The following is a 23,691-nucleotide window of genomic DNA, read 5'->3' as shown; positions in this document are numbered from 1 at the left end:
CTGGTTCGGTCCAGTTCGGCCGAGCCAGTAGCGGTGACGATATGACATCACCGAACCGGTTCTCCCCCTCCGCCCTCCCACCCCCCCACGTTATTCTTACCTTTTATTTGGTCCCATCCCCAATGCGGCACAGCATTCCATACCATGCACTGCCACCGGACACAGCCCGGCCGAGCTACTAATGGGTCGGAAACTCAGATGCGTACTAGACAGGTTGCACCCGAAGTATTCCCCAGACAGTTTCAAGGGATCTGAAAAAAGACTGAGGGAATTTCAGATAGGGACACCAGTGTACGCTAGGAACTATGCAGATGGGCCCCTATGGGTAGCAGGGACAATTATGAACACAACCGGCCCCAAGTCGTACATGATAGACATGGGAGATGGAAAAATCTGGTGAAGGCACATTCTCGGCTCCGTCTGTCATCCAGACCGTGTCCACCAAGAAATCCTCAGAAGCAGCGTCCTTTAACAATCTTTTATTCAAGATAAGCAGCAGCACAGCCAGAAGAACAAAATGGGCCAGAACACACAGTTTAAGTCAGCGCTGCACTATTTATATTTTTCCCCGCTCCCAAACCACCATCCGGCAAACTAATTCAAAATTCCCCCCTCCCACACCAGCTGTTGAGTTCTGTGCCGCCCAGCGTCGCAGCTCTGATGTCATAGGACAGCGCCGGTAGGTTTCGGCTGCATCGCCCGATTCTCCAGCTGCTGCAACGCCCGCTTCTCTAGCTGCTGCACAGAGCCGATGCCGCTGTGCCGGGAGGTCAGGTGAGCACCCCGTCTGGTCCCAAACACCCCAGCGTCCTGGAGATGGCGAGCCTTGTCCAGGGCTCGACAGGCGGCTCCCCTCTACCAGGGGTCCACCTGCGGGAGGAAGAGGAGAGGTATTAATTACTGTAGATACAGTCCCTGCAGGCTGTGGCCTGTTAGGATACCTGCGGTGGAACCGCCGTACCAGGCATGTAGCATGCACGTCAGATTTTGCTACCCAGGAGGCTTGTGCTAAGGGATATCCTTTCCACCTTACTAAATACTGGAGTCTGCCCCGATGATATCTAGAATCTAATATCTTATCTATTTCGTATTGGTTCGTATGTATAGGGCCTGGTGGGTTGGACGCATCGGTGGGTCTATCTACTACCGGTTTCAACAGACTACTGTGAAACACAGGATGTATTCTACCCAAAAGCGAAGGTAATTTGAGGACTACTGTTACAGGGTTGATTACTCGGGTAATCGGGAAAGGCCCTAAGTATTTTGGACCCAGCTTCCTACTCGGCAACCTAAGCTTTAGATATTTGGTTGACAGGTATACTTTATCTCCTACTTGAAATGGCTTCGGGTCTGCCCTTCTTTTATCTATGTAGGTCTTATATTCGTCTGCCGCTTTTTGTAACGCTATCTTTACGTTTGGCCATATGCGGCGGATTTTCTCTGCCCAACTACCAGGGGTGTCCACGCTGGTTGATGGAGGCTCTACCTCCGGTATGATTGGGAAGTCTCAACCATATACAACCTGAAAGGGGGAAAGGCCTGTGCTACGATGAATGACGTTATTATAAGCTACTTCTGCAAATGGGATCAGCCTGGACCAATCAGATTGCTGGTAAGAAATGTAGCAACGAAGGTATCGCTCAACTGCAGCATTAGCTCGTTCTGCTGCTCCATTAGTACTGGGGTGAAACGCAGAGTTTAACCCTTGGGTGGAGCCTATAAGTTGTATGAAGCACTTCCAAAATTTAGCAGTGAATTGGACTCCGCGATCCGAAATAATCCGCTTAGGAACTCCATGAAGGTGATAGATGTGTTGGAGAAACATGTCAGTTAGACGTGCAGATGGTAATCCCTTACAGGGCACGAAATGAGCTTGCTTCGAGAACAAGTCCACCACCGTCCAGATCACATTGTATCCATCGCTAGGGGGAAGATCGAGTATAAAGTCCATAGCGATCTCTTCCCACGGCTTACTGGGATCAGCTACCGTCTGTAACAGTCCAATCGGTTTTCCTCACCATGGTTTAGCCGCCGCACAATTTGAACATCCTCTTACATATTTCTCGATCTGGCCGTGTATCTGCGGCCACCAAAATTGTTGCCTGACAAGATCAAGTGTTTTTAAATAGCCGAAATGTTCTGCTGGTTTTGAATCATGACAACGGCGTAGAACATATGTTCTCAGTGACTCTGGAACGTACACTTTATCGTCTTTCCACGCTAACCCCTCCCGAATGGTAAGTAAGGCTCAGTTCTGTGTCAACCATTGATCATTGTTCAGTGCGGCCTTGAGTTCAGTTACAAAGGACCCCTCTGAACGAAGCACGGTTGACATATCATGTGACCCCTGACTGGGCGGTATAAGTGCTTCTATGACCTCCTCCCGTCTGCTATGGTATTGTGGCATTCGAGACAAGGCATCTGCAAGGAAATTTTTTCCAGCCGGTACGTACTTCAAGTGGAAGGAGAACCTATGGAAGTATTGCGACCATCGCACTTGTTTAGGAGACAACCGTCTCGGTGTTTGTAGGGCCTCCAGATTCTTATGATCCCTCCAGACCTCAAACGGATGCACTGCCCCCTCAAGAAGGTGATGCCATGTCATCAACGCCCATTTCACAGCGAAGGCCTCTTTCTCCCATATAGCCCATCCTCATTTGGTGGGACTTAATTTGCGGGAGGTGTATGCACATGGTCGCAGACGACCCTGCCCGTCCTTCTGTAGAAGGACAGCCGCTACAGCTACGTCACTGGCGTCTACCTGAACGATGAATGCTAGTGTTGGATCAGGATGTTTAAGGACTGGTTCTTTAGTGAACAGGCATTTCAATTGTTCGAATGCTGTTTGACATGCTGTGGTCCAATGTAACAACTGGCCAGGCTTTGGTTTGGAGGTGTGCGGCTTGGTATGCAATAAGTCTGTTAGAGGCAACGCTATCGTAGCGAATGCAGGGATAAATTGTCGATAAAAATTGGCAAAACCGAGGAAACTCTGGAGCTGTCTTCTAGTCCCTGGGGCTTGCCAGTCCACGATTGCCTGGACCTTTCATGGGTTCATTTCCACACTGTCCACCGATATTCGGTAACCCAGGTAGTCTATTCTTGTTTTGTGGAACTCACATTTCGACAATTTCACAAACAGTTTGGCCGCCAACAACTTTCGTAACACCTGATGCACCAACTTGACGTGTTCTTCCATGGTTTGGGTATAGATTAAGATATCGTCCAGGTACACCAGAACACCCCTGTACAAATGTTCATGCAGCACCTCATTGATAAGCTGCATAAAAACTGCAGGAGCGCCCTGGAGACCGAACGGCATGACTTGAAACTGGTAACTGCCGAGGGGACAGTTGAAAATGGTTTTCCACTTGTCCCCTGGCTTGATACGAACCCGATAATATGCCTCTCACAGATCCAATTTTGTGAAAATACGCCCAGTCGCCAACGTGACTAAGAGGTCCTTCATCAAGGGGAGCGGGTACAAATGCTCCACACAAACTGCATTTAAGCCCCGGAAATCGACACATAAGCATAACCCCCCGTTCTTCTTCTCCCTGAAAAGGACAGGGGCTGCCATACGTGATCTACTGGGTTTAATGAACCCCCTAGCCAAGTTCTTATCGATGTATCGCCGTAGCTCTGCTATTTCTTTCTGGGTCATAGAGTACATCCTTGGTTTTGGTAGTGTGGCCCCAGGCACCAATTTTATAGCACAGTCTGTAGGCCGAAGGGGAAGCAAGGCCTCGCACTCCTCTTCGCTAAATCCGAGTGCAAGATCCTCATAAACACTAGGGAAGTCTCTTTCCGTAGGGGGTACTGTCGTAGCACAGCCCAGCCCTTTATGCCCCTCCAAAGAGGATGCACGGGGGTCCCTAGCCACATCAAACTGCGCTGGATCGACAGCCAGCCGCAGTTTCCGATACCCCCCTTCCCACCAGATGGTGGGTTGCCACTTATCTAGCCAAGCTAATCCCAATATTATTGGTTCTAGCATCTTTTCAATGACTATAAAGCGGATCACCTCCCGGTGGTCTCCTATCTCCAGGTGTACCTTCTCTGTCACATGGGTAGCCGGTGCCCCCCCCCAACAATGATCCATCCATCTGTTCAAATGTTATGGGAGCTTTTAGCCATCTCACCCGCAACCCCAAGTCATCCACCACTGCTTGACAGATAAGGCACCGGGTACAGCCCGAATCCACTAGGGCCCCATAACGAGTCCCGGAAATGGCTCAAGGGGTCCTTATCATCACCGGTATCACAAAAGGGCAAATGGGATCGCTCATCATTGGGTCTTCCAGGTCCTCATCGTCACTGTCCCCGTCCACCACAGGAAACTTCCCCACCGCTGGGATTTTTATTTTTATTTATTTATTTATTAAATTTTTATACCGCCCCTCTCCCAAAGGACTCGGGGCGGTGAACAGCCAGAATTAAAAACACACAATACGAATATTAAAATACATTAAAACAAAATTAAATTATCTTAGGCTTCTCCAATTTAAAACCCCGTTACCCATAAAATTCACCCAATTAAAAAATTTTTAACCCAGCCCGGCTTGCTGAAATAAAAAAGTCTTCAGGGCCCGGCGGAAGGTCCGGAGGTCCGGGATTAGTCGTATCCCTGGGGGTAGCTCATTCCAGAGGGCGGGTACCCCCACAGAGAAGGCTCTTCCCCGGGGGGTCGCCAGCCAACATTGCCTGACAGACGGCACCCTGAGGAGACGCTCTCTGTGGGAGCGTGTTGGCCGGTGGGAGGTTATCGGAGGCAGAAGGTGGTCTCGTAAATAACTGGGTCCTAAGCCATGGAGCGCTTTGAAGATGAGAACCAACACCTTGAAGCGCACTCGGAAGACCACTGGAAGCCAATGCAGCTCGCGCAGGAGAGGTGTCACGTGGGAGCGCCATGTCGCCCCCATAAGTACCCGCGCGGCCGCATTCTGCACCAGTTGGAGCCTCCGAGTGCTCCTCAAGGGGAGCCCCATGTAGAGAGCATTGCAGTAGTCGAGGCGGGAAGTAACGAGGGCATGAGTGACCGTGCATAGGGAGTCCCGATCCAGAAAGGGGCGCAACTGGTGTATCAGGCGAACCTGATAGAAAGCCCCCCTGGCCACGGCCGTCAAATGCTCTTCTAAAGACAGCTGTGCGTCCAGGAGGACACCCAAGTTACACGCCCTCTCCGTGGGGGGCAATGTCTCACCCCCAATAGTCAGCGATGGCACCAGCTGACTATATTGGGACGCCGGCAGCCACAGCCACTCAGTCTTGGAGGGATTGAGTCGGAGCCTGTTCCTCCCCATCCAGACCCGCACCGCCTCCAGGCACCGGGACATCACTTCAAGGGCATCGTTGGGGTGGTCTGGGGTGGAGATGTACAGCTGAGTGTCATCAGCGTACAGATGGCACTGCACCCCAAAACCACGGATGATTTCGCCCAGCGGCTTCACATAAATGTTGAACAGGAGAGGCAAGAGGACCGACCCTTGTGGCACCCCACAACCAAGTGCCTTGAGGTCGACCTCTGCCCTCCAGCCAACACAGACTGCGACTGGTCGGAGAGATAGGAGGAGAACCACCGTAAAACAGTGCCTCCCACTCCCAACCCCTCCAACCGGTGCAGCATGATACCATGGTCGATGGTATCAAAAGCCGCTGAGAGGTCTAATAGGACCAGAACAGAGGAACAACCTCTGTCCCGAGCCCTCCAGAGATCATCAACCAACGCGACCAATGCCGTTTCCGTGCTGTACCCGGGCCTGAAGCCGGACTGGAACGGATCTAGATAGACGGTTTCATCCAGGTACTGCGGGAGCTGTCGCGCAACCACACTCTCAACAACCTTCGCCAAAAAGCGAAGGTTGGAAACTGGACGATAGTTTGCTAAAACAGCTGGGTCCAGAGAGGGCTTCTTGAGGAGGGGCCTCACCACCGCCTCTTTCAAGGCGGGAGGCAAGAACCCCTCACTCAAGGAAGCATTTATAATCCTCTGGAGCCAGCCTCGTGTAACCTCCCGGGTAGCCAGCACCAACCAGGAAGGACACGGGTCCAATAAACATGTGGTTGCGTTCAACCTCCCCAGCATCCTGTCCACGTCCTCGGGAGTCACAGGGTCAAACTCATCCCAGATAACCGTCTCAAGACAGACCTCGGACAACCCGCCTGTACCTACCCAGTCAGAGTCCAAGCCTTCCCGAATTTGAGTGACTTTATCGTGCAGATAATGCACAAAATCCTCAGCACGACCTTGCAAGGGGTCTTCCCGTGCTCCCAGATGGAGAAGGGAGCGAGTCACCCTAAACAAGGCAGCTGGGCGATTTTCTGCCGACGCGATAAGAGCGGAAAAGTAATTACACTTCGCCGCCTTTATCGCCACTAAGTAGGTCCTGATATAAGACCTCACTAGTGTACGATTGTTGCAGGACCTCTGGTCTGAGACTCTGTAGCTGTCTTGGGGCCCTGGGCCGCCCGGGATTTCTCGGGTGGCTGTCGTGTTCGCCCTCCGGTGATTGACCTCTGGGGTTGTGGCCGAGGTGTTGGCAATGGGCACTCCGCTGCTCAGTGGCCGACCAGGTTACACCGGAAACGTCGGAATCTGGGTCGCTGGGACCTCTCTGGTGGTTCCGAGAATACAGCCGGTCTAGGTTCTTTTATGCCTTGGGGCTTTTCTGTCGCTCTGTCCATCTGGCCTTTCCTCTGGCTTGCACTACTCTCAGGTCGAGCTCGGAACTCCTGGAGGCCAAGATCCAGTTCTATAGCAGCCTTAAACCATACTGCAAATGTGGTGCCAGACCCCGGTACACACAGGCTTGTCGTAGTTCTCGGTCCAAGCCCATGCGGAATTGTTGAACCAACATCCGTTCTGGCCAGCCCACCAAGCGACTTGCGATCTTCCTGAAGTCTCTTACATAGTCTTTAGCGGGAGCACCCCTCTGCTTAAGGGCAACCAGGTCGCGTCTGCTACTTGCACGCTGGACTCATTCTCAAAGGTAGACCGGAGGGCCTCCAGGAATCTCCCAACATTGACCAGTTCCCTAGCGTGGTTACTGTGCAGGCTAGCCACCCAATCAGCAGCATCCCCAGTCAAGACCGCTGTTATGGCCACGACCATGGCCCATTGGGAAGGGTACCAGCGTCCATACTGGTCCAGATGACTTATTACCTGGCTGAGAAATAAAGCCACCCAATCTGGACTCCCATCGAAAGTGGCCTGCAAAGCAGGAGGGCCCCAAGTGGGTGGTACCCACATGCCTGGAGCTGGGGCCCACATCTGCGGCAGGTCAGGTGGCCTTCTCGCCTCCACACCTCTTCGGTCAACATGAGCCTGACCTGCTGTTGGTCTTTGGAGGCCTCTCGCAGGGGCCCTCTCTTGTGCCCAGGGTTGCCGCTCCGGTTGGTGCTCCTGGCATCGCATAAATCCCTTGCCCGGAGAGGACTCCTGGTCCCATGCAGCCGTGCGGTCCTCTAATTGGGTTGGGGCCTGCTCTTTCCGCAGCTTCGGGCTGGCAAGGCGGAAATGACCCCCTGAACTAAACGTCCCAGTGTCCTGCCAGGATGGCACTTGCCCAGGTTCCAAACCAGTGGCCCACGGTTGCCATGAGGGGGCATCACGGAAGCTCGCCTCCCCAAAGCGGTCCCGGAGGGTATCCATAGCGCTGAACCCGGTGTCATAACCCCATTCCCCCTCTTCTTCCTCTATCCACCATCTCTCCCTCCAGCCCTGGAAGGCTGGACCCAAAAAGGGGGGGGTTGGCAGTTTCAGTCCAGCGAGAGCAGAGTTGTGCCACCAGTCCCCTGTGGCTGTTTGTACAGGACGGCCTCTCTGCGGCTGGGCATCATTCTGCTCTTGGCATTCCTCCTCTGGGGTCTGTTGTACCTTGGGCTTCACTACCGGCTGCTCAATAGGCTCCCCCTGGACCTCCTCCTCTACGAGCGTCTCGCCCCCAGCTGCCTCGGCTAACAGCTCCGTTTCCACCTCCTCTGGCACCGATCCTTCCTCCATCCTCACGCCTCAGCAGCAGGCAAGAGCAGCAAAGCTGGGAATGGAATAAGAAGCAGCGCTGACTTTCTCTCGGCTCCATCTGTCATCCAGACCGTGTCCACCAAGAAATCCTCAGAAGCAGCGTCCTTTAACAATCTTTTATTCAAGATAAGCAGCAGCACAGCAAGAAGAACAAAATGGGCCGGAACACACAGTTTAAGTCAGCGCTGCACGCAGCCGCCGTGCAGCGCTATTTATATTTTTCCCCGCTCCCAAACCACCATCTGGCAAACTAATTCAAAATTCCCCCCTCCCACACCAGCTGTTGAGTTCTGTGCTGCCCAGCATCGCAGCTCTGACGTCATAGGACAGCGCCGGTAGGTTTCGGCTGCATCGCCCGATTCTCCAGCTGCTGCAACGCCCGCTTCTCTAGCTGCTGCACAGAGCCGATGCCGCTGTGCCGGGAGGTCAGGTGAGCACCCCATCTGGTCCCAAACACCCCAGCGTCCCGGAGATGGCGAGCCCTGGCCAGGGCTCGACACACATAGACCAACTAAGGAAAAGGATAGTTGCCGAACCAGAAAGCATTCCTGACGATCCAGGCCCCTACTCCCAATCACTTTTCACAGCTAGCTCAAGCCCGAGACAAGCGGAGGGCTTATGTGAAGACTGCAGTATCCAGAGTTGCCCGCTCGTGGAATCTGGGCCAGCCGAAGAAGTCAACGCCCCCACCCAAATCCAGGAGGTTCCATTGGCGGAGCAGGGAGAAACAAAAGGTCCCTCCGACCCGCTCGACGCCACGCTTCATACTGAACTACACAGGTCAACCAGGGTCCGGACACGGCGAAGTCACCTGCGTGATTTCGTATGCAGATGTATACCCCAAGTGCCTTCTGGGAAGGGAGGGGTGTAATGTATATAGTTTTGGCAGGAAAATTTGAATGTTAATTGCTCTATTCTGATTGGCTAACTGCCAGGACTGTAAGGTATATAAAGGGAACTGTTTCCCTGGGTCAGTTGCTGGATTCACACCATGAAGTAAAGAGCGGTTGTTACTCATGACCTGGCTTCTGTGTCCTCATTCACCCCACATAACAAGTAGCCTTTTAGCTTTTCCCACCTTCCCGAGGCTCAGGGCACAAGGGAGGAAATTGGGGGTCTCCAAGCCCGCCTTGCCCGCCTCCCCTGGGGCCGATCCCCCTTTCCTGCCGGTTTTTGGTGCCTGAGGAAGCCCGACCCCCAGTCCTGCGTCAGGAGGAGGAAATGTTGCCCAGGTAGAGCAGGACGGAGAACAGGAGGAGGGAGAGGGAAATGCGAGAGAGGAATAAAGGAGAGGGAGGGGAGAGGGAATGGCGGGGGAGGGTGAAAAGCGAAAGGGAGGGAGAGCGAAGGGAGCGAGAAGAGAGTGAGGGGGAGGGTGGGGGCAAAACGGGTGGGGAGCGAGGGGGAAGAAAGAGGAAGAGAGTGGAGGGAGGGACCAAAGGGGGAGGGAGGGGCAGTGTTTGTGTGTGTGTGTGTGTGTGTGTGTGTGTGTGTGTGTGTGTGTGTGTGTGTGTGTGTGTGTGTGTGTGTGTGTGTAGGTGCCCGGGGGTCCCCAGTCTGCCTGCTCAGGGACCCCCAAGATCTCGCTGGCCTCCCCTTCTCTCCTCCACTGCAGCCCCGCTCCAGCCGGATCCTGGGGGGCGGGAGGGCAAAAGGAAGCCTGTTCTCCGCTCCAGGGCTGACCTGAATCCCCCGTTGAGCTGCAGCCCCCCAAGACTGAAGGGCCCCCCGCACCGTCTCCGCTTCTCTCTCTGCGCTGAACTCGCTTCTCTTGCGGTGAAGTCAAGGGCGGCTCTGCCCGGAGACCGATGACGCCGCAGAAGGCAGGGTTCCCATTGGTCCTTCCGCTTTCCTGGGCACGCCCAAGTCCGAAGTTCGAGGAAAACGCCCCTCTCTCGCATACAGACCCTCCGATTCTGCCTCTGGGGCTGGGAGCCTCGGCCTCTTTCTCCCTCTCCCTTTGGGGCGCTTGTGGGGAGCCTCCATGACTTTTCCTGGGGTCCTCCTGATGCTGCTGGTGGGGGCGCTGGCCCGGATCCCAGGAAGCGAAGGGGGGAAGGAGACCCCCGGTGAGGAGGGGGCTGGGTGGGGGGAGGAGAGGGGCTGGGAGGGGCCGTGAGGGCTCCTGGGGGAAAAGGGAGAAGAAACGGGCTGAGACCCCAGTAGTGGGGAAAGGGATCCAAGCAAGAGAGGCGGGAGCCTCAGAAGCCTCGATCTCCGCCCCACTTCGCCCAGGGGAACGAAGAGGGATCTCTCTCTCCCTTTGTTGTGGCTGTGGTGGGGAGGGGGTCGTGGGATGAGACGCATTCGGACCCCCCGGGTCCCCCGTGACTGTGACTGGGTGGGAGTGGGAGCTTCCAAACCCCCCATTGTACCCGAATACGGACCCCCCCAAAGTCGGGGGTTGAGCCGAGGGAATGGGTGGGGGTAGCCCAGAAGGATCCCTCCGGATGTCCCCATTCTTCCCCCTCCCCAGACTCTGCTTGAGCAGGGGGTTGGACTAGAGGACCTCCAAGGTCCCTTCCCTTAATCTCTTCTGTGCTCTCTCCCCTACAAGGGGACTCTGGGCGGCTGGCAGGTTGTGACTGAGAGCAAAAGATATTAAAGTCTTTTAATCTATGGAATAAAGGTTAGTATATAGATTAAAAATCTAAAATGAATATAAATTTGTATAAAAAAATAAAAATATATAAATAAAAATATTTTTATATTAAAAATAAAAAAGGCCACCTCCAGCCCAAAGTGTTTCTGGTGGTCTCTTCGCCCCTCCCCCCATCCTTTCTGCCACTTTGGGGGGGAAAGAAGCCCCCGCAGGATCCAAAGTCCCCGGCCGAGAGAAGGTCTGCTGGACCGGTTGAGCTTCTGCCTGCCTTTCTCCACCCTGGGAGGAGGGAGGGGGGCACAGCAGGAAAGCCCCCCCTCTTTCTCCCCCCCTTCCAGACCCCCAGGAAGTTCCACTCCCCCTGGGACCCCCAAATTCCCCTTCCGTCCTCCAGGGGGCGTCTGCCAATGAGTCTCTCACGGAAAGTCTCCCGTCCCTCCTCCTCCTCCTCCTGTCCTGGCGGCTGGGAACGATGGGCCCTGGAGTCCCTCCTGACGCCCTTCCTCCCCCTCGCAGCCCATTTCCTGGTCCAGTGGAAGTCCGAGTGCCGCTTCCTCAACGGGACGCAGCAGGTGCGGTTCCTGTTCAGGTACATCTACGACCGGCAGCAGATCGTCCGCTTCGACAGCGACCGCGGGGAGTTCGAGGCCGTCTCGGAGGTGGGGAAGCCGTTTGCGGACAGGTGGAACAGCGACCAGTTCGACTTGCAGAACATGAAGGCCGAAGTGGATGGCTTCTGCCGGCACAACTACGAGTGTCTCCAGGGCGGCCCTGTGATTGGCCGGACAGGTGAGTTGAGGGGGGGGGAGTTTGGGGGAGGGGGATCCAGGCACCCCCTTTTCCTTTCCTTTTTTCCTTTCCTTTCCTTTCTTCTTTCCTTTCCTTTTTTCTTTTCTTTCCTTTTTTCTTTCCTTTCCTTTCCTTTTTTCCTTTCCTTTCCTTTCTTCTTTTCTTTCCTTTCCTTTTTCCCTTTCCTTTCCTTTCCTTTCTTTTTTCTTTTCTTTTCCTTTCCTTTCTTTTTTCTTTTCCTTTCCTTTCCTTTTTCCTTTCCTTTCCTTTCCTTTCCTTTTTCCTTTCCTTCCCTTCCCTTCCCTTCCCTTCTCTTCCTTTCCTTTCTTTTTTCTTTTCTTTTCCTTTCCTTTCCGTTCCCTTTTTCCTTTCCTTTCCTTTCTTTCCTTCCCTTTCCTTTCCTTTTCATTTTCACTCCTAAATTCTTCCCAGCAAAGCTAGGAGGAGGATCACATCCATGTAATAGGATATTAGAATTTAGAACAGAACAGAATAGAATTCTTTATTGGCCAAGTGTGATTGGAGACACAAGGAATTTGTCTGGGTGCCTATAATTTAGTAAATAAATAAACAATATTCTCTCCAATTTGAGAGATGGTTTGAAACATTTTTACCACCAAAGAGGATGTTTCCCTGGAGATAATAATCCCCTGATTGATAATATTCAGGATTTAATTATTGCTTACTATCAATTCAACATTCTTGTTGTCTGGCATATTTGAAATAATTCTCATTCCAGCAATATTTAACATGGAAATTTCCTCACTTCTACTAATTTAGCTAATGAGTTTTGATGACCCCTGAAAGTGGCTCCAAAATCCCCTCCCAATTGTGTGGGTGGTGTGAGTGTGTCTCTTTTGTGCCCCCCCCCGCGGGGCCTCCGTCCCCCTCCCTCCTTTTGGGGGTCTCAGGGGGGATTTTCCTTCTTCCTTTTTACTTCTGAGCTGACTTTTCTCTCCGGAGAGATCCGGGCGTCTCCTTCCCCCGAGAGGCCAAAGCTTTTCTCCGGCCACCAAGAGAGGCTCTCAACCTTCCCTCAACTCTCCCCAGAATCAATTCAGTCTCCATTTCTCTGGGAAAAGTCATATCTGAGTCTTGTTTCTTGTTCAATGGACTGCAACAAAGGAGCATCTCCCGAATGGCAATACTTTTATCCCAAACCTTCCAAAATCTGCATCGATTCTATGGGTGCTTGATCAGAAAGAAAAACGTAATTCTGGGTCACATTTTTTTACTGCATTAGGCATCAAAGGGGATATTAAAAATGAATCTTGAACATCAAAGTGTGAGGCAGAGAAAATGTATTGTGTATTCCTGCTGTTTTAGCTTGAGAGGTCTCCAAATGTTGATTAAATTAAATTCCTGGATGGACAGAAGGAGAAAGTTGTGTCTGGGAGGGGGAGGGGTGTTTAAAAAGAAAAAGAAATCTTGTTCCGATCCAACAGTGGATCCAGGAGAGAATTAAAAACTTTCTCCAGCAACTCCCATCTGATCAAATGGGAACCACCAAATAGTACATTTTTGTATAAAATTAAATTTATTTTGTGTTGGGCCATAAAAATTATTCATGCCACCTGAGAGTCTCCTTGTTTGCCTACTAAAATTAATCTCTATGAATTGAAGATATTTTCAATAAAAATGCAGAATTCAAACTTAATGTAATCCTCATCTTTATCTTTATCTTTCTTTATCTTTCTTTAATTTGTATACCGCCCTACTCCGGAAGGACTCAGGGCGGTGAACAGCCAAACAGTAAAATACATAAATACAAAATTTAAAAACAGGACAAAATCGAATTAAACAATTTGGCCCAGACAAATTAAAACACCCCAATCATTTAAACAACAGATTAAAATTTGCATATTAAAAAGAAAAGAGGGGAAAGATTAGGCCAGGCCCGCCTGGTGGAATAAAAAGGTCTTCAAAGCGCGGTGGAAGATGTGCAGATCTGGGATCCTCCGTATCTCCGGGGGGAGCTCGTTCCAGATAGTAGGTGCCCCCACAGAGAAGGCCCTCCCACTGGGGGCCGCCAGTCGACATTGTTTGGCTGACAGCACCTGGAGGAGCCCCTCTCTATGAGAGCGTACTGGCCAGTGGGAGGCTATTGGTGGTAGTAGGCGGTCCCATAGGAAACCAGGTCCTAAGCCATGGAGCGCTCTAAAGGTGGTAACCAAAACCTTGAAGCGCACCCGGAAGACCACCGGGAGCCAGTGCAGCTCGCGCAGGAGAGGTCTTACATGGGAACGCCATGTCGCTTCCATTACCACCTGCGCGGCCGCACTCTGCACCAGTTGGAGCCTCCGGGTGCTCCTCAAGGGGAGCCCCATGTAGAGAGCGTTACAATAGTCCAGGCAAGAAGTGACGAGGGCATGAATGACCATGCGTAAGGGTCCAGAAAGGGACGCAACTAGCGAATCAGGCGAACCTGATGAAAAATTCTCCCGGTCACGACTATCAAATGCTCTTCTAAAGACAGCCGTGAATCCAGGAGGATGCCCAAGTTGTGAACCCTGTCTGTGGGGGCCAATGATTCGCCCCCAATAGTCAGTGATGGCACCAACTGACTATATTGGGATGTCGGAAACCATAGCCACTTGGTCTTGGACGGGTTGAGCCTGAGCCTGTTTCTCCCCATCCAGATCCGCATGGCCTCCAGGCACCCGGACATCACTTCAAGGGCATGGTTGGGGTGGTCTGGGGTGGAGATGTACAGCTGGGTGTCATCAGCGTACTGGTGGTACTTCACCCCGAAATCAGGGATTATCTCGCCCAGCAGCTTCACATAAATGTTGAACAGGAGGGGCGAGAGGACCGACCCTTGCTGTACCCCACATATGAGGGGCCTCGGGGTTGACCTCTGCCCCCCTGTCAACACAGACTGCGACCGGTCAGAGAGAAAGGAGGAGAACCACCGCAACACAGTGCCTCCCACCCCTAACTTTTCCAACCGGTGCAGCATGATACCATGGTCGATGGTATCAAAAGCCGCTGAGAGGTCTAACAGGACCAGGACAGAGGAGCATCCCCTGTCCTGAGCCCTCCAGAGATCATCTACCAACGAGACCAATGCCGTTTCCATGCTGTACCTAGGCCTGAAGCCCGACTGGAATGGATCCAGATACGTTGTTTCATCCAGGTGCTGGGGGAGCTGTTGCACAACCACACTCTCAACCACCTTCACCACAAAGCAAAGGTCGGAGACCGGATGATAATTAGCCAACATTGCCGGGTCCAGGGAAGGCTTCTTTTTTTTTTTTAATTGAAAAAGTTTTATTGGTGAAACAAACACAGTTTTCCCACAACCCTCCCACCCCAACCCCCCTCCCCCTCCCCGACTTCCCAGAGCAGAACACAAGGTATTTCTATTAACTTTTAACAATAAACTAAATTGCTTAACCAACCTCAAGAAACCTTCCCTGGACCCGGCAGTGTTGGCAAATTATTGTCCAGTCTCCAACCTTCGCTTCATTGCGAAGGTTGTTGAGAGTGTGGTAGCGCGACAACTCCCCCAGTACCTGGATGAATCGTAGTATCTGGATCCGTTCCAGTCGGGCTTCAGGCCTGGGTACAGCACGGAAACGGCATTGGTCGTGTTGGTTGATGATCTCTGGAGGGCTCAGGACAGGGGTTGTTCCTCTGTCCTGGTCCTATTAGACCTCTCAGCGGCTTTTGATACCATCGACCATGGTATCATTCTTCACCGGCTAGAGGAGTTAGGGGTGGGGGGCACCGTCCTACGGTGGTTCTCCTCCTTTCTCTCTGACCGGTCGCAGTCTGTGTTGACAGGGGGGCAGAGGCCCCTTGTATGTGGGGTGCCACAAGGGTCGGTCCTCTCGCCCCTTCTGTTCAACATTTATGTGAAGCCGCTGGGTGAGATCATCCGTGGTTTCGGGGTGAAGTACCACCAGTACGCTGATGATACTCAGCTGTACATCTCCACCCCGGACCACCCCAATGATGCCCTTGAAGTGATGTCCCGGTGCCTGGAGGCCGTGCGGATCTGGATGGGGAGAAACAGACTCAGGCTCAACCCATCCAAGACCGAGTGGCTGTGGTTTCCGACATCCCGATATAGTCAGTTGGTGCCATCACTGACTATTGGGGGCGAGTCACTGGCCCCCACGGAGAGGGTTCGCAACTTGGGTGTCCTCCTGGACTCACGGCTGTCTTTAGAAGAGCACATGACGGCCGTGGCCAGGGGGACTTTTTATCAGGTCCGCCTGATTCGCCAGTTGCGTCCCTTTCTGGATCGGGACTCGTTAAATACGGTCACTCATGCTCTCGTTACTTCCTGCTTGGACTACTGCAATGCTCTCTACATGGGGCTCCCCTTGAGGAGCACCCGGAGGCTCCAGCTGGTCCAGAATGCGGCCGCACGGGTGGTTATGGGAGCGACGTGGCGCTCCCATGTGACCCCCCTCCTGCGCGAGCTGCACTGGCTCCCGGTGGTCTTCCGGGTGCGCTTCAAGGTTTTGGTTACCACCTTTAGAGCGCTCCATGGCATCGGACTGGGGTATCTACGAGACCGCCTTCTGCTACCAATAGCCTCTCACTGACCAGTACGCTCCCATAGAGAGGGGCTCCTCAGGGTGCCGTCGGCCAAACAGTGTCGACTGGTGGCCCCCAGGGGGAGAGCCTTCTCTGTGGGGGCACCTACCATCTGGAACGAGCTCCCCCCAGAGATACGGAAGATCCCGGACCTGCGCATGTTTCGCCGTGCTCTCAAAACTTTTCTATTTCAGCAAGCTGGCCTGCCCTAACTCCCATTTTTTAAATTTTTTAAATTTTTTAATTTGTGATTTTATAAATTGGGTGTTTTAATCTGTGTTTCGGCCGAAATATTTAATAATTTTAAGGGATTTTTTAAATATTTGTATTATCTGTATTTTATCTTGGCTGTTCACCGCCCTGAGTCCTTTGGGAGTAGGGCGGTATAGAAATTTGATTAATAAATAAATAATAATAATAAACCATTAAACTAACACCCTCTAAAAAAAAATTCTTAACCCCCCATAGATAAAATCTACTTCTTGGACATAATCCTTCTAACATCACTTATATAGCGCTTATACAGTTTAAAAAAATCATTCATGCTATTTGATATTTTTTAGTCTGATACCTATTTTGAATATAATCAATCCATCTTCTTCAGTCCTGTATATACCTTTCTTGTGTGTGATCCTTCAAATATGCTGAAATTTTAGCCATTTCAGCTAAAGTAGTTACTTTCAATATTCAGTCATCAATAGTAGGCAAAAAGTCCTTCTTCCAATGTTGTGCTATCAACAATCTTGCTGCTGTTATCAAGTTCAAAATCAGTTTAGTCTCTGCAACTGTACAGTCCGTAGTTATACCCAATAAAAACAACTGCGGAGTAAATTTCAGTCTTTTTTTAAAAATATTCTGCATCACCCACCAAATCTTTATCCAAAATGCTTTGATTTTTTTACAAGTCCACCATATATGATAATAAGTTGCATCATCACAGTCACATCTCCAACATTTAGCTTGCACATTAGGATACATACATGATAATTTTTTTGAATCTAAATGCCATCTATAAAACATTTTATAGAAGTTTTCTCTTAAATTTTGTGCTTGTGTAAATTTCACATTTCTAATCCAAATCTTTTCCCAAGTCTCCATCATCACTGGCTCTTGAAAATTTTGTGCCCATTTAATCATGCAATCTTTAACCAGTTCCAGAGTTTATTTCCAATAAAGCATTATACAACCTTTTAATATGCACTTGTTTTTGATCTCTAATTTGTTTTACCAAATTCTCCTCATTTTGCACGAAGCCAGTTTTTTGATCTTCCTTCCATCTAGCTTGAAGCTGGCCGTACTGAAACCATGTATAAATTATACTTTCTTCTCTCAATGTATCTAAAGATTTCAAATACATTACCCCCCTTTCCACAATAAGAAGCTCTTTATAAGTAATCACCTCCTGTTTTTGTTCTATACTTATATTTTCTATTGCATGTCTAGGATTTGCCCATACAGGTATCTTATAATTTGACTTATATTGATATTTTTTCCAAACCCTCAACAAAGCATTTCTAAGTATATGGGCCTTAAATACTTTATCCACTTTTTTGTCATATAACAAATAGGCATGCCATCCATATAATAAATCATAACCTTCTAGATTCAAAATTCTCCCCTCAGTTAAATTAAACCAATCACTAATTTGTGATAAGACCGCTGCTTCGTAATATAATCTTAAATTAGGCATTTTGAAACCCCCCCTTTCATGTGTATCTTGTATAATTTTCATCTTTATTCTAGGTTTTTTCCCAGCCCAGATAAAAGTATTAACACCTTTCTGCCATTCTCTCAAATTTTCATCTTTCTTAAGCACAGGTATCATTTGGAACAGGAATAAGAATCTAGGTAACACATTCATTTTAATTGCTGCAATTCTTCCCAATAAAGACAACTGTAATTTTTTCCTATTCTCCATATCCCTCTGTACCTTCTGCCAGAGGTCCTCATAGTTATTTTTGTATAATTTTGTATTTGAAGCTGCTATATACACTCCTAGATATTTAACCTTTTTCGCTATTTCAAACCCTGTTATTCTTACTAGTTCATCTCTTTCAAATATAGACATATTTTTAATTATGATCTTTGTCTTGTGTGAATTAACTTTAAATCCTGATACTTTCCCGTATTGATCAATTATATCCAGTATATATGGAGCCGACTCTATAGGTTGGGATAAGGTAACAACCAAATCGTCTGCAAATGCTCTTAATCTGTAATCTTGATGTCTAATTACAATACCCTTCAATTTTTCTGAGTCACGTATCTTATTCAATAGCACTTCCAAAGTCAAGATAAACAACAATGGGGACAGAGGACACCCCTGCCTTGTTCCTTTCTCAATTCTAAAAACCTCTGTTAAACCTCCATTAACTATTATTTGTGCTGTTTGCTGCTGGTATATCGCTCTAATTGATTGTGTAAAATATTCCCCAAAATGCATTTTCTCTATTATTTTAAACAAAAATTGCCAGTTCAAGCGATCAAATGCCTTCTCTGCATCCAAAAATATAAACTCTGCAGGAACTTGGTTATTTTTTTCCAAGTATTCCAGTAGGTTTACAATTTGTCTAACATTATATTTCATTTGTCTCCCTTTTATGAACCCTGATTGGTCATTATGAATTATTTGTTGCATAACTGGCATTAATCTATTAGCTAGTATCTTAGCAAAAATCTTGTAATCGGTATTCAAAAGTGAAATTGGCCTAAAATTCTCAGGTTTGATGGAATTTTGATCCTCCTTTGGAATTAGTGAGACAAAAGCTGTTTTCCAAGAAGGTGGTACTCCTCCTCCTACCTGTATTTTATTAAATAAGATTTTAAGTGGTTCTAGCATTTCACATTGTAAATGTTTATAATAAACAGCTGTTAGTCCATCTGTTCCCGGAGCCTTACCTATTTTTAATTGTTTAATTACCCCAACAATTTCCTCAGAAGTTATTGGCTGATTTAATCTTTCTCTCTGTTCCAGCGTTAGTTCAGGAATATCTATCTTTAAATATCTATCAATATCAACATCTTGAATTGAATCTTTAGCATATAGCTTTGTATAGAACTCCAAAAAAGCCTTTTTTATTAAGTTCTGTTGGTAAATCTCCTTACCTCTAAATTCTATCTTGTCTATAACACGTGATTTTCGTTTTTTTCTCATCGTGTAGGCCAACCATCTTCCAGGTTTATTGGCATTACAGAATGTATTATGTCTGGCATATTGGCATAACCGGGCTATGATCAGTTAAAGTTCTTGGACATATCTTCGTCTTCTTCACCCTAGAAAAAAGATCATTTGTGGTTAATATAAAGTCAATCCTAGAAAAAGATTGATGCCTATCTGAAAAAAAAGTAAAATCACTTTCCAGTACGTTCCTTTCTCTCCAAATGTCTCTCAGCTCCATATCCTCCAAAATATCAAAAAAAGATTTAGGCAACTTAGCACGCATGGATATCTTGGAAAGACTTTTTTTATCTTTCTGGGTATTTATTACCCCATTCCAATCACCCATTAAAAGTAAAGATCTATAGTCCCATTGTAGTATTTTAGTATGTAAAAGTTTATAAAATTTGTCTTGCTGTTGATTAGGTACATATATTCCAATTACAAGCAGCTTCCTACTCTGTGTTGTTAATTCAATTGCAATATATCTACCTTGAGTGTCAGCCTCAATTAAATTGGCCGGTAGGCCTCTTTTAACATATATAACTAGGCCATTTTTCTTTTCTGGTGCTGATGCCACAAAGTGTGTGCCTAATTTCGAATTTATCAAGTACTTTTGATCTGAAAATTTAATATGCGTTTCTTGCAAACAAATAACATCATTCTGGAATTGCTTCAAGTAGTGAAATATTTTCTTTCTTTTTTGTGGAGAATTTAAACCATTGACATTCCAAGATAAAAATTTATTTGCCATCTCTAGGCCCTCCAAGCTTTGAGAGCATCAGCTGAACCTCCTCCGCCATTTTGGACTTTGGCCTAGCTCCTCCCACTGCTTGTGTTTTTTGGACTTGTTGGGTTGAATCTTGAGGCTGTCGTGCCAGATGCTGTTTATAAGTGGCTCTTATCAATCGTTGATCTTTTGGCATCTCTATCATCTTTAATGGCTCAAGGGTTGGTGGTGGACCCCCACTCAACAATGAGTCTTCTTCCAGATTAACTCCTCCAACTAAAGCTTGAGCATAGGTTTGAGCTTGCCCTCCATCTTTCTCCTGTTGTATCATTTCCAATTGCTTTCTAGCACCCCCTGGTGAGGGTGGCCGTCCAGCCTTTAAAACATTGGCGTAAAAATCTTTTGCCTTTCCAACTGTGTTTAAGTGATGTCTTTGCCCAGCGTATGTCACTATTATCCCAAATGGGACATCCCATCTGTACTGGAGCTGCTGGTTTCTTAGTTCATTCACCAAAAAACCAACCTGCTTCCTGTCTCTTAACATTTTAGGAGGAAGCTCCTTCAGGACCACCAGCTCTTCTCCATCCACTTGAACCTTGTTTCTGTAAGAAGCTTGCAGAATGTCATTTCTAATTCTCCTTGTTGTGAAATAGATCACCACATCTCTTGGTAGCTGCTTTTGTTTTGCCAGCCAGGAGTTAACCCTATAGATTTTGTCCATTTGAATTGCCACATCTTCTGGCCTTTCTGAAGTCAGCTCTGCTAAAGCATTGGAGCAAATATCTTTTAAGTTTTCACCACTCTTTTCTTTCAAACCTCTCAGTCTCAGGGCAAATTCCATTGATCTGTATTGTAGCATGACCATTTCATCATCCACTTTCTCTGTTTGTATCATAACCTCTCCTAATTTAGTTGCTAGCTCCAAATTAGCTTCATCAACTTCCCGTACTCTCTCCTCCATCTTTAACATGTGATTAGCCAGTCCTGAAACTGCAAAAACAATGTCATCTCTTATTGCATCATGTTTTTCCTCCACCACATCTTTAATTTTCTTTAACTCCTCTGAAAATTCTTTCATCATTTCTGCCTGATTGTTCAGGGCACCCATTATAAATTCTTTAAGGTCTTGTGACTGTGTATCAGCCGGAAGTTGTTGCTTTTGAGTCACTACAGGGGAACTTCCTCCCCCTTTAGAAGTTGGTGGCTTTGGTTGTTTAGCAGCCATTTTATTTTAAAATGAGTTTTTTCCTTTTACAGCCACAAAGTCTTATAAACAGTCTTACAATGTTTATTTCAGAGTTTTTTCAGAATAAACAATCCTCTCTCCAGTCTGTTCTCAGTCCCCAGCAATTTTCTCTTCCAGCAGAAGACTCTTAAGAAGCAATTTCCCTTTAACTTTCACTTTCCCTTCCGCCCATAACAAAGGCTTCCTCTCCAGCCTCCAGCTCAGGAAAGTTCCGTTTGCAACAATGTATTCACGGAGTTAAGCTCTGTTTCTTTTAAAAAGCTTGCACTCTTGCTTCCGCTCTGTCTGCCTTGTTAGAAGTCATTAAAACTCACTGTTTGCCGGCAGAATTGGACGCGACGTCTGGCTCTGGCTAGCAGAGGCACCAGCGATCCGGAGCAATGGGAGGGCTGAACTGGGGAGCTCTCACCCTCCGAGTTCCTGGGATTAATCCAGGGACTTTCGGGGAGCTCTACCCACCCCCTCCGACTCTCCTCTCCTTCTTTGCCCGAAGGAGAGTTTTTTCAAACCGCCGGACAGCAGTTTAGCGCTGTCAGGGCGGTTTTTACAGATCGGGTGGCTGGCGGTCAATGGAGACCGTCCACGACGTCCGCGGAGCCACCAGAAGTCAATCCAGGGAAGGCTTCTTGAGGAGAGGCCTCACCACCACCTCTTTCAAGGCGGCGGAAAAGTCACCCGAACCCAATGAAGGAGAGGACAATTAACCAGAGGAACTGCTTGCCACTAGAAATCGTGGGCGCTCCATCACTGGGGGTCTTTAAGCAGAGATTGGACAACCATTTGTCTGAAATGGTGGAGGGTTTCCTGCCTGAGCAGGGGGTTGGACTAGAAGACCTCCAAGGTCCCTTCCAACTCTCTCATTCTCTTATTCTGCTGTGGGATTTGCCTATTTTGAGGATTCTTCCCTTTGGATGAGATCACCTGATCCCAACCGGAAGGATTTAGCTTTTCCCATTTTTCAGGATCCCTTTTCATTCTTTGCTGCCATTCGCTTTGGAAGAGGACTCCAAACTCCGTCCCAAAGGAGTTTCTTCAGACGGCAAATAGACTTTGTTTTCCCTTGAAGACCTTTTGCTTCTCACCCAAGAAGCTTCAATTGGGACAGTCAGAACTGAAGAAGCTCCTCGGATGAGAAGCGAAATGACTTCATGGAAAAACAAAATCCAGTTGCCTTTTGGAAAAAAAGCCCCTTTGGGAGAACCATGACCTGCATGACCGAGAATCTCCACAGACACTCAAAACACAGAAGATTTTCAGGAGTAAAAAGGGATCTTGGCCTGAACTAACCAACTTGGTCTTCCCTTCTGGGCCCTCCTGTGTCTCTCATGTGGTTCCTTCTCCTCCTTCCCTCCAGCCAAGCCCTCCGTCTCCATCTCCCCCACCAAGATGGAGCCCTCTTCCCCCAACACCATCCTCCTCTGCACCACGACCGGCTTTTACCCCGCGGAGATTGAGGTCCAGTGGCTGAAGAACGGGCGGCCGGAGGAGGAGGGCGTGGCCTTCGGGGAGGAGCTCCAGAACGGAGACTGGACCTACCAGTTCCAGGTGATGCTGGAGACTCAGCCCCAGAGGGGGGATGTCTACACTTGCAAGGTGGGGCATGCCAGCCTGGAGGCCCCCATCACCGTCCAGTGGGGTAAGTCCCTCCCCTTTCTTCCCTCCTGATCTGGGGACCCCATCCTGCCCTGAGAAAGGGGAAAGACCCTCCTTGGGGGGGTGCGGCCAGAATGGAGCCTCCTGGGGGAAGGTGGGCCTGATCCTCCTGCTCAGGTGAGGCTCCTTCTCCTTCCCCAGAGCCCCGTTCCTCCAGCTCTGCCAGGAGCAAACTCTGTACGGGGATCATGGGGGCCGTGATAGGAGTGGCCTTCCTGGCTGTGGGGCTCTTCTCCTACCTGAAGAGCAAGAAAGGTGAGTCTGGGGGGCTGGAGGAGAGGTTGTGGGGAGGGGACCCTCTAGGGGAGGCCTCTCCTCAAGCTTAGCAGGTGGCCAAGAGGGGCCCCTTGGGGAATGTTTATGGGAACTTCTGTTCTTGGAGGGGCTTTAAGTGAAGACAATGCAAGCTATTATGGGCTATCAATGGGGAGGGGGACCCCCTGAGTCCTCCAGCCCATGAAGGGTCCTGATTGGGTCTTTTTCTCCTTCCAGCAATTCCCATCCAACCTCCTGCAGGTGAGTTTCTCCTCTTCCCCCTTATCTGAACCCCTCCTAAAAGTTATTGGTGGTTTTTAAGATGCCATATTTGTTCCTTTTTAAAAAAAAAAATGTGCCTGAACAAAATCTCCTTGCTGTGGATACAGCAAATGTTAGAGATTTGGGGCGGCTTTTCCTTACAGGGACCTGAAAAAGTATTGCAATCAAAACAAAACCACATACAAATGCTAAAATCTCACCCAGAATTTTTCCACGTCTTGGGAAATTGCAGAAGGGAAGGGAAGGAGGGGGCCATTCCTTCTCACTCCTCCCTCAGGGAGGGAGCGCCCCAGTTTGTGGGCTGTTCTTCCTGACCCCCCTTCTCCTTGTGACACTTCACTCAGTTTCTGGCCAAGTGACCCCCAGGCTCCCCCCTTTGCTCCCCCCCCATCCCAGCCCCATCTTC

General features: G+C 49.1%; 2 protein-coding genes across 3 annotated transcripts in view; one reads left to right on the top strand and one right to left on the bottom strand.

The window, feature by feature from the left end:
* The window catches only part of LOC117660204 (H-2 class II histocompatibility antigen, E-S beta chain-like), a 325,613-nt gene that overhangs the window by 207,248 nt on the left and 94,674 nt on the right, over positions 1–23,691 (bottom strand). The gene's annotated exons all lie outside the window — the stretch shown is intronic.
* Positions 10,008–23,076, top strand: LOC148116115 (H-2 class II histocompatibility antigen, E-S beta chain-like). The gene is made up of 5 exons (XM_087888272.1): positions 10,008–10,092; positions 11,142–11,414; positions 17,776–17,780; positions 22,452–22,731; positions 22,890–23,076. Exons 1-5 carry the CDS (start codon positions 10,008–10,010, stop codon positions 23,072–23,074), a joined length of 828 nt encoding a protein of 275 aa, XP_087744398.1. The 3' UTR covers positions 23,075–23,076.

The sequence above is a fragment of the Pantherophis guttatus genome, chromosome 2 (assembly GCF_059756535.1).
Source record: "Pantherophis guttatus breed Tessera chromosome 2, ASM5975653v1, whole genome shotgun sequence".
Lineage (NCBI taxonomy): Eukaryota > Metazoa > Chordata > Lepidosauria > Squamata > Colubridae > Pantherophis > Pantherophis guttatus.
This window is presented reverse-complemented; position numbering and strand designations above follow the sequence as displayed.

Excerpts from the sequence above, each read along its gene's own strand:
- LOC148116115 (XM_087888272.1), top strand. The coding sequence starts at position 10,008 with ATGACTTTTCCTGGGGTCCTCCTGATGCTGCTGGTGGGGGCGCTGGCC. Across the intron at positions 10,093-11,141 it reads AGGGGGGAAGGAGACCCCCG|CCCATTTCCTGGTCCAGTGG; the intron begins GTGAGGAGGGGG and ends TCCCCCTCGCAG. Across the intron at positions 22,732-22,889 it reads CCCCATCACCGTCCAGTGGG|AGCCCCGTTCCTCCAGCTCT; the intron begins GTAAGTCCCTCC and ends CTCCTTCCCCAG.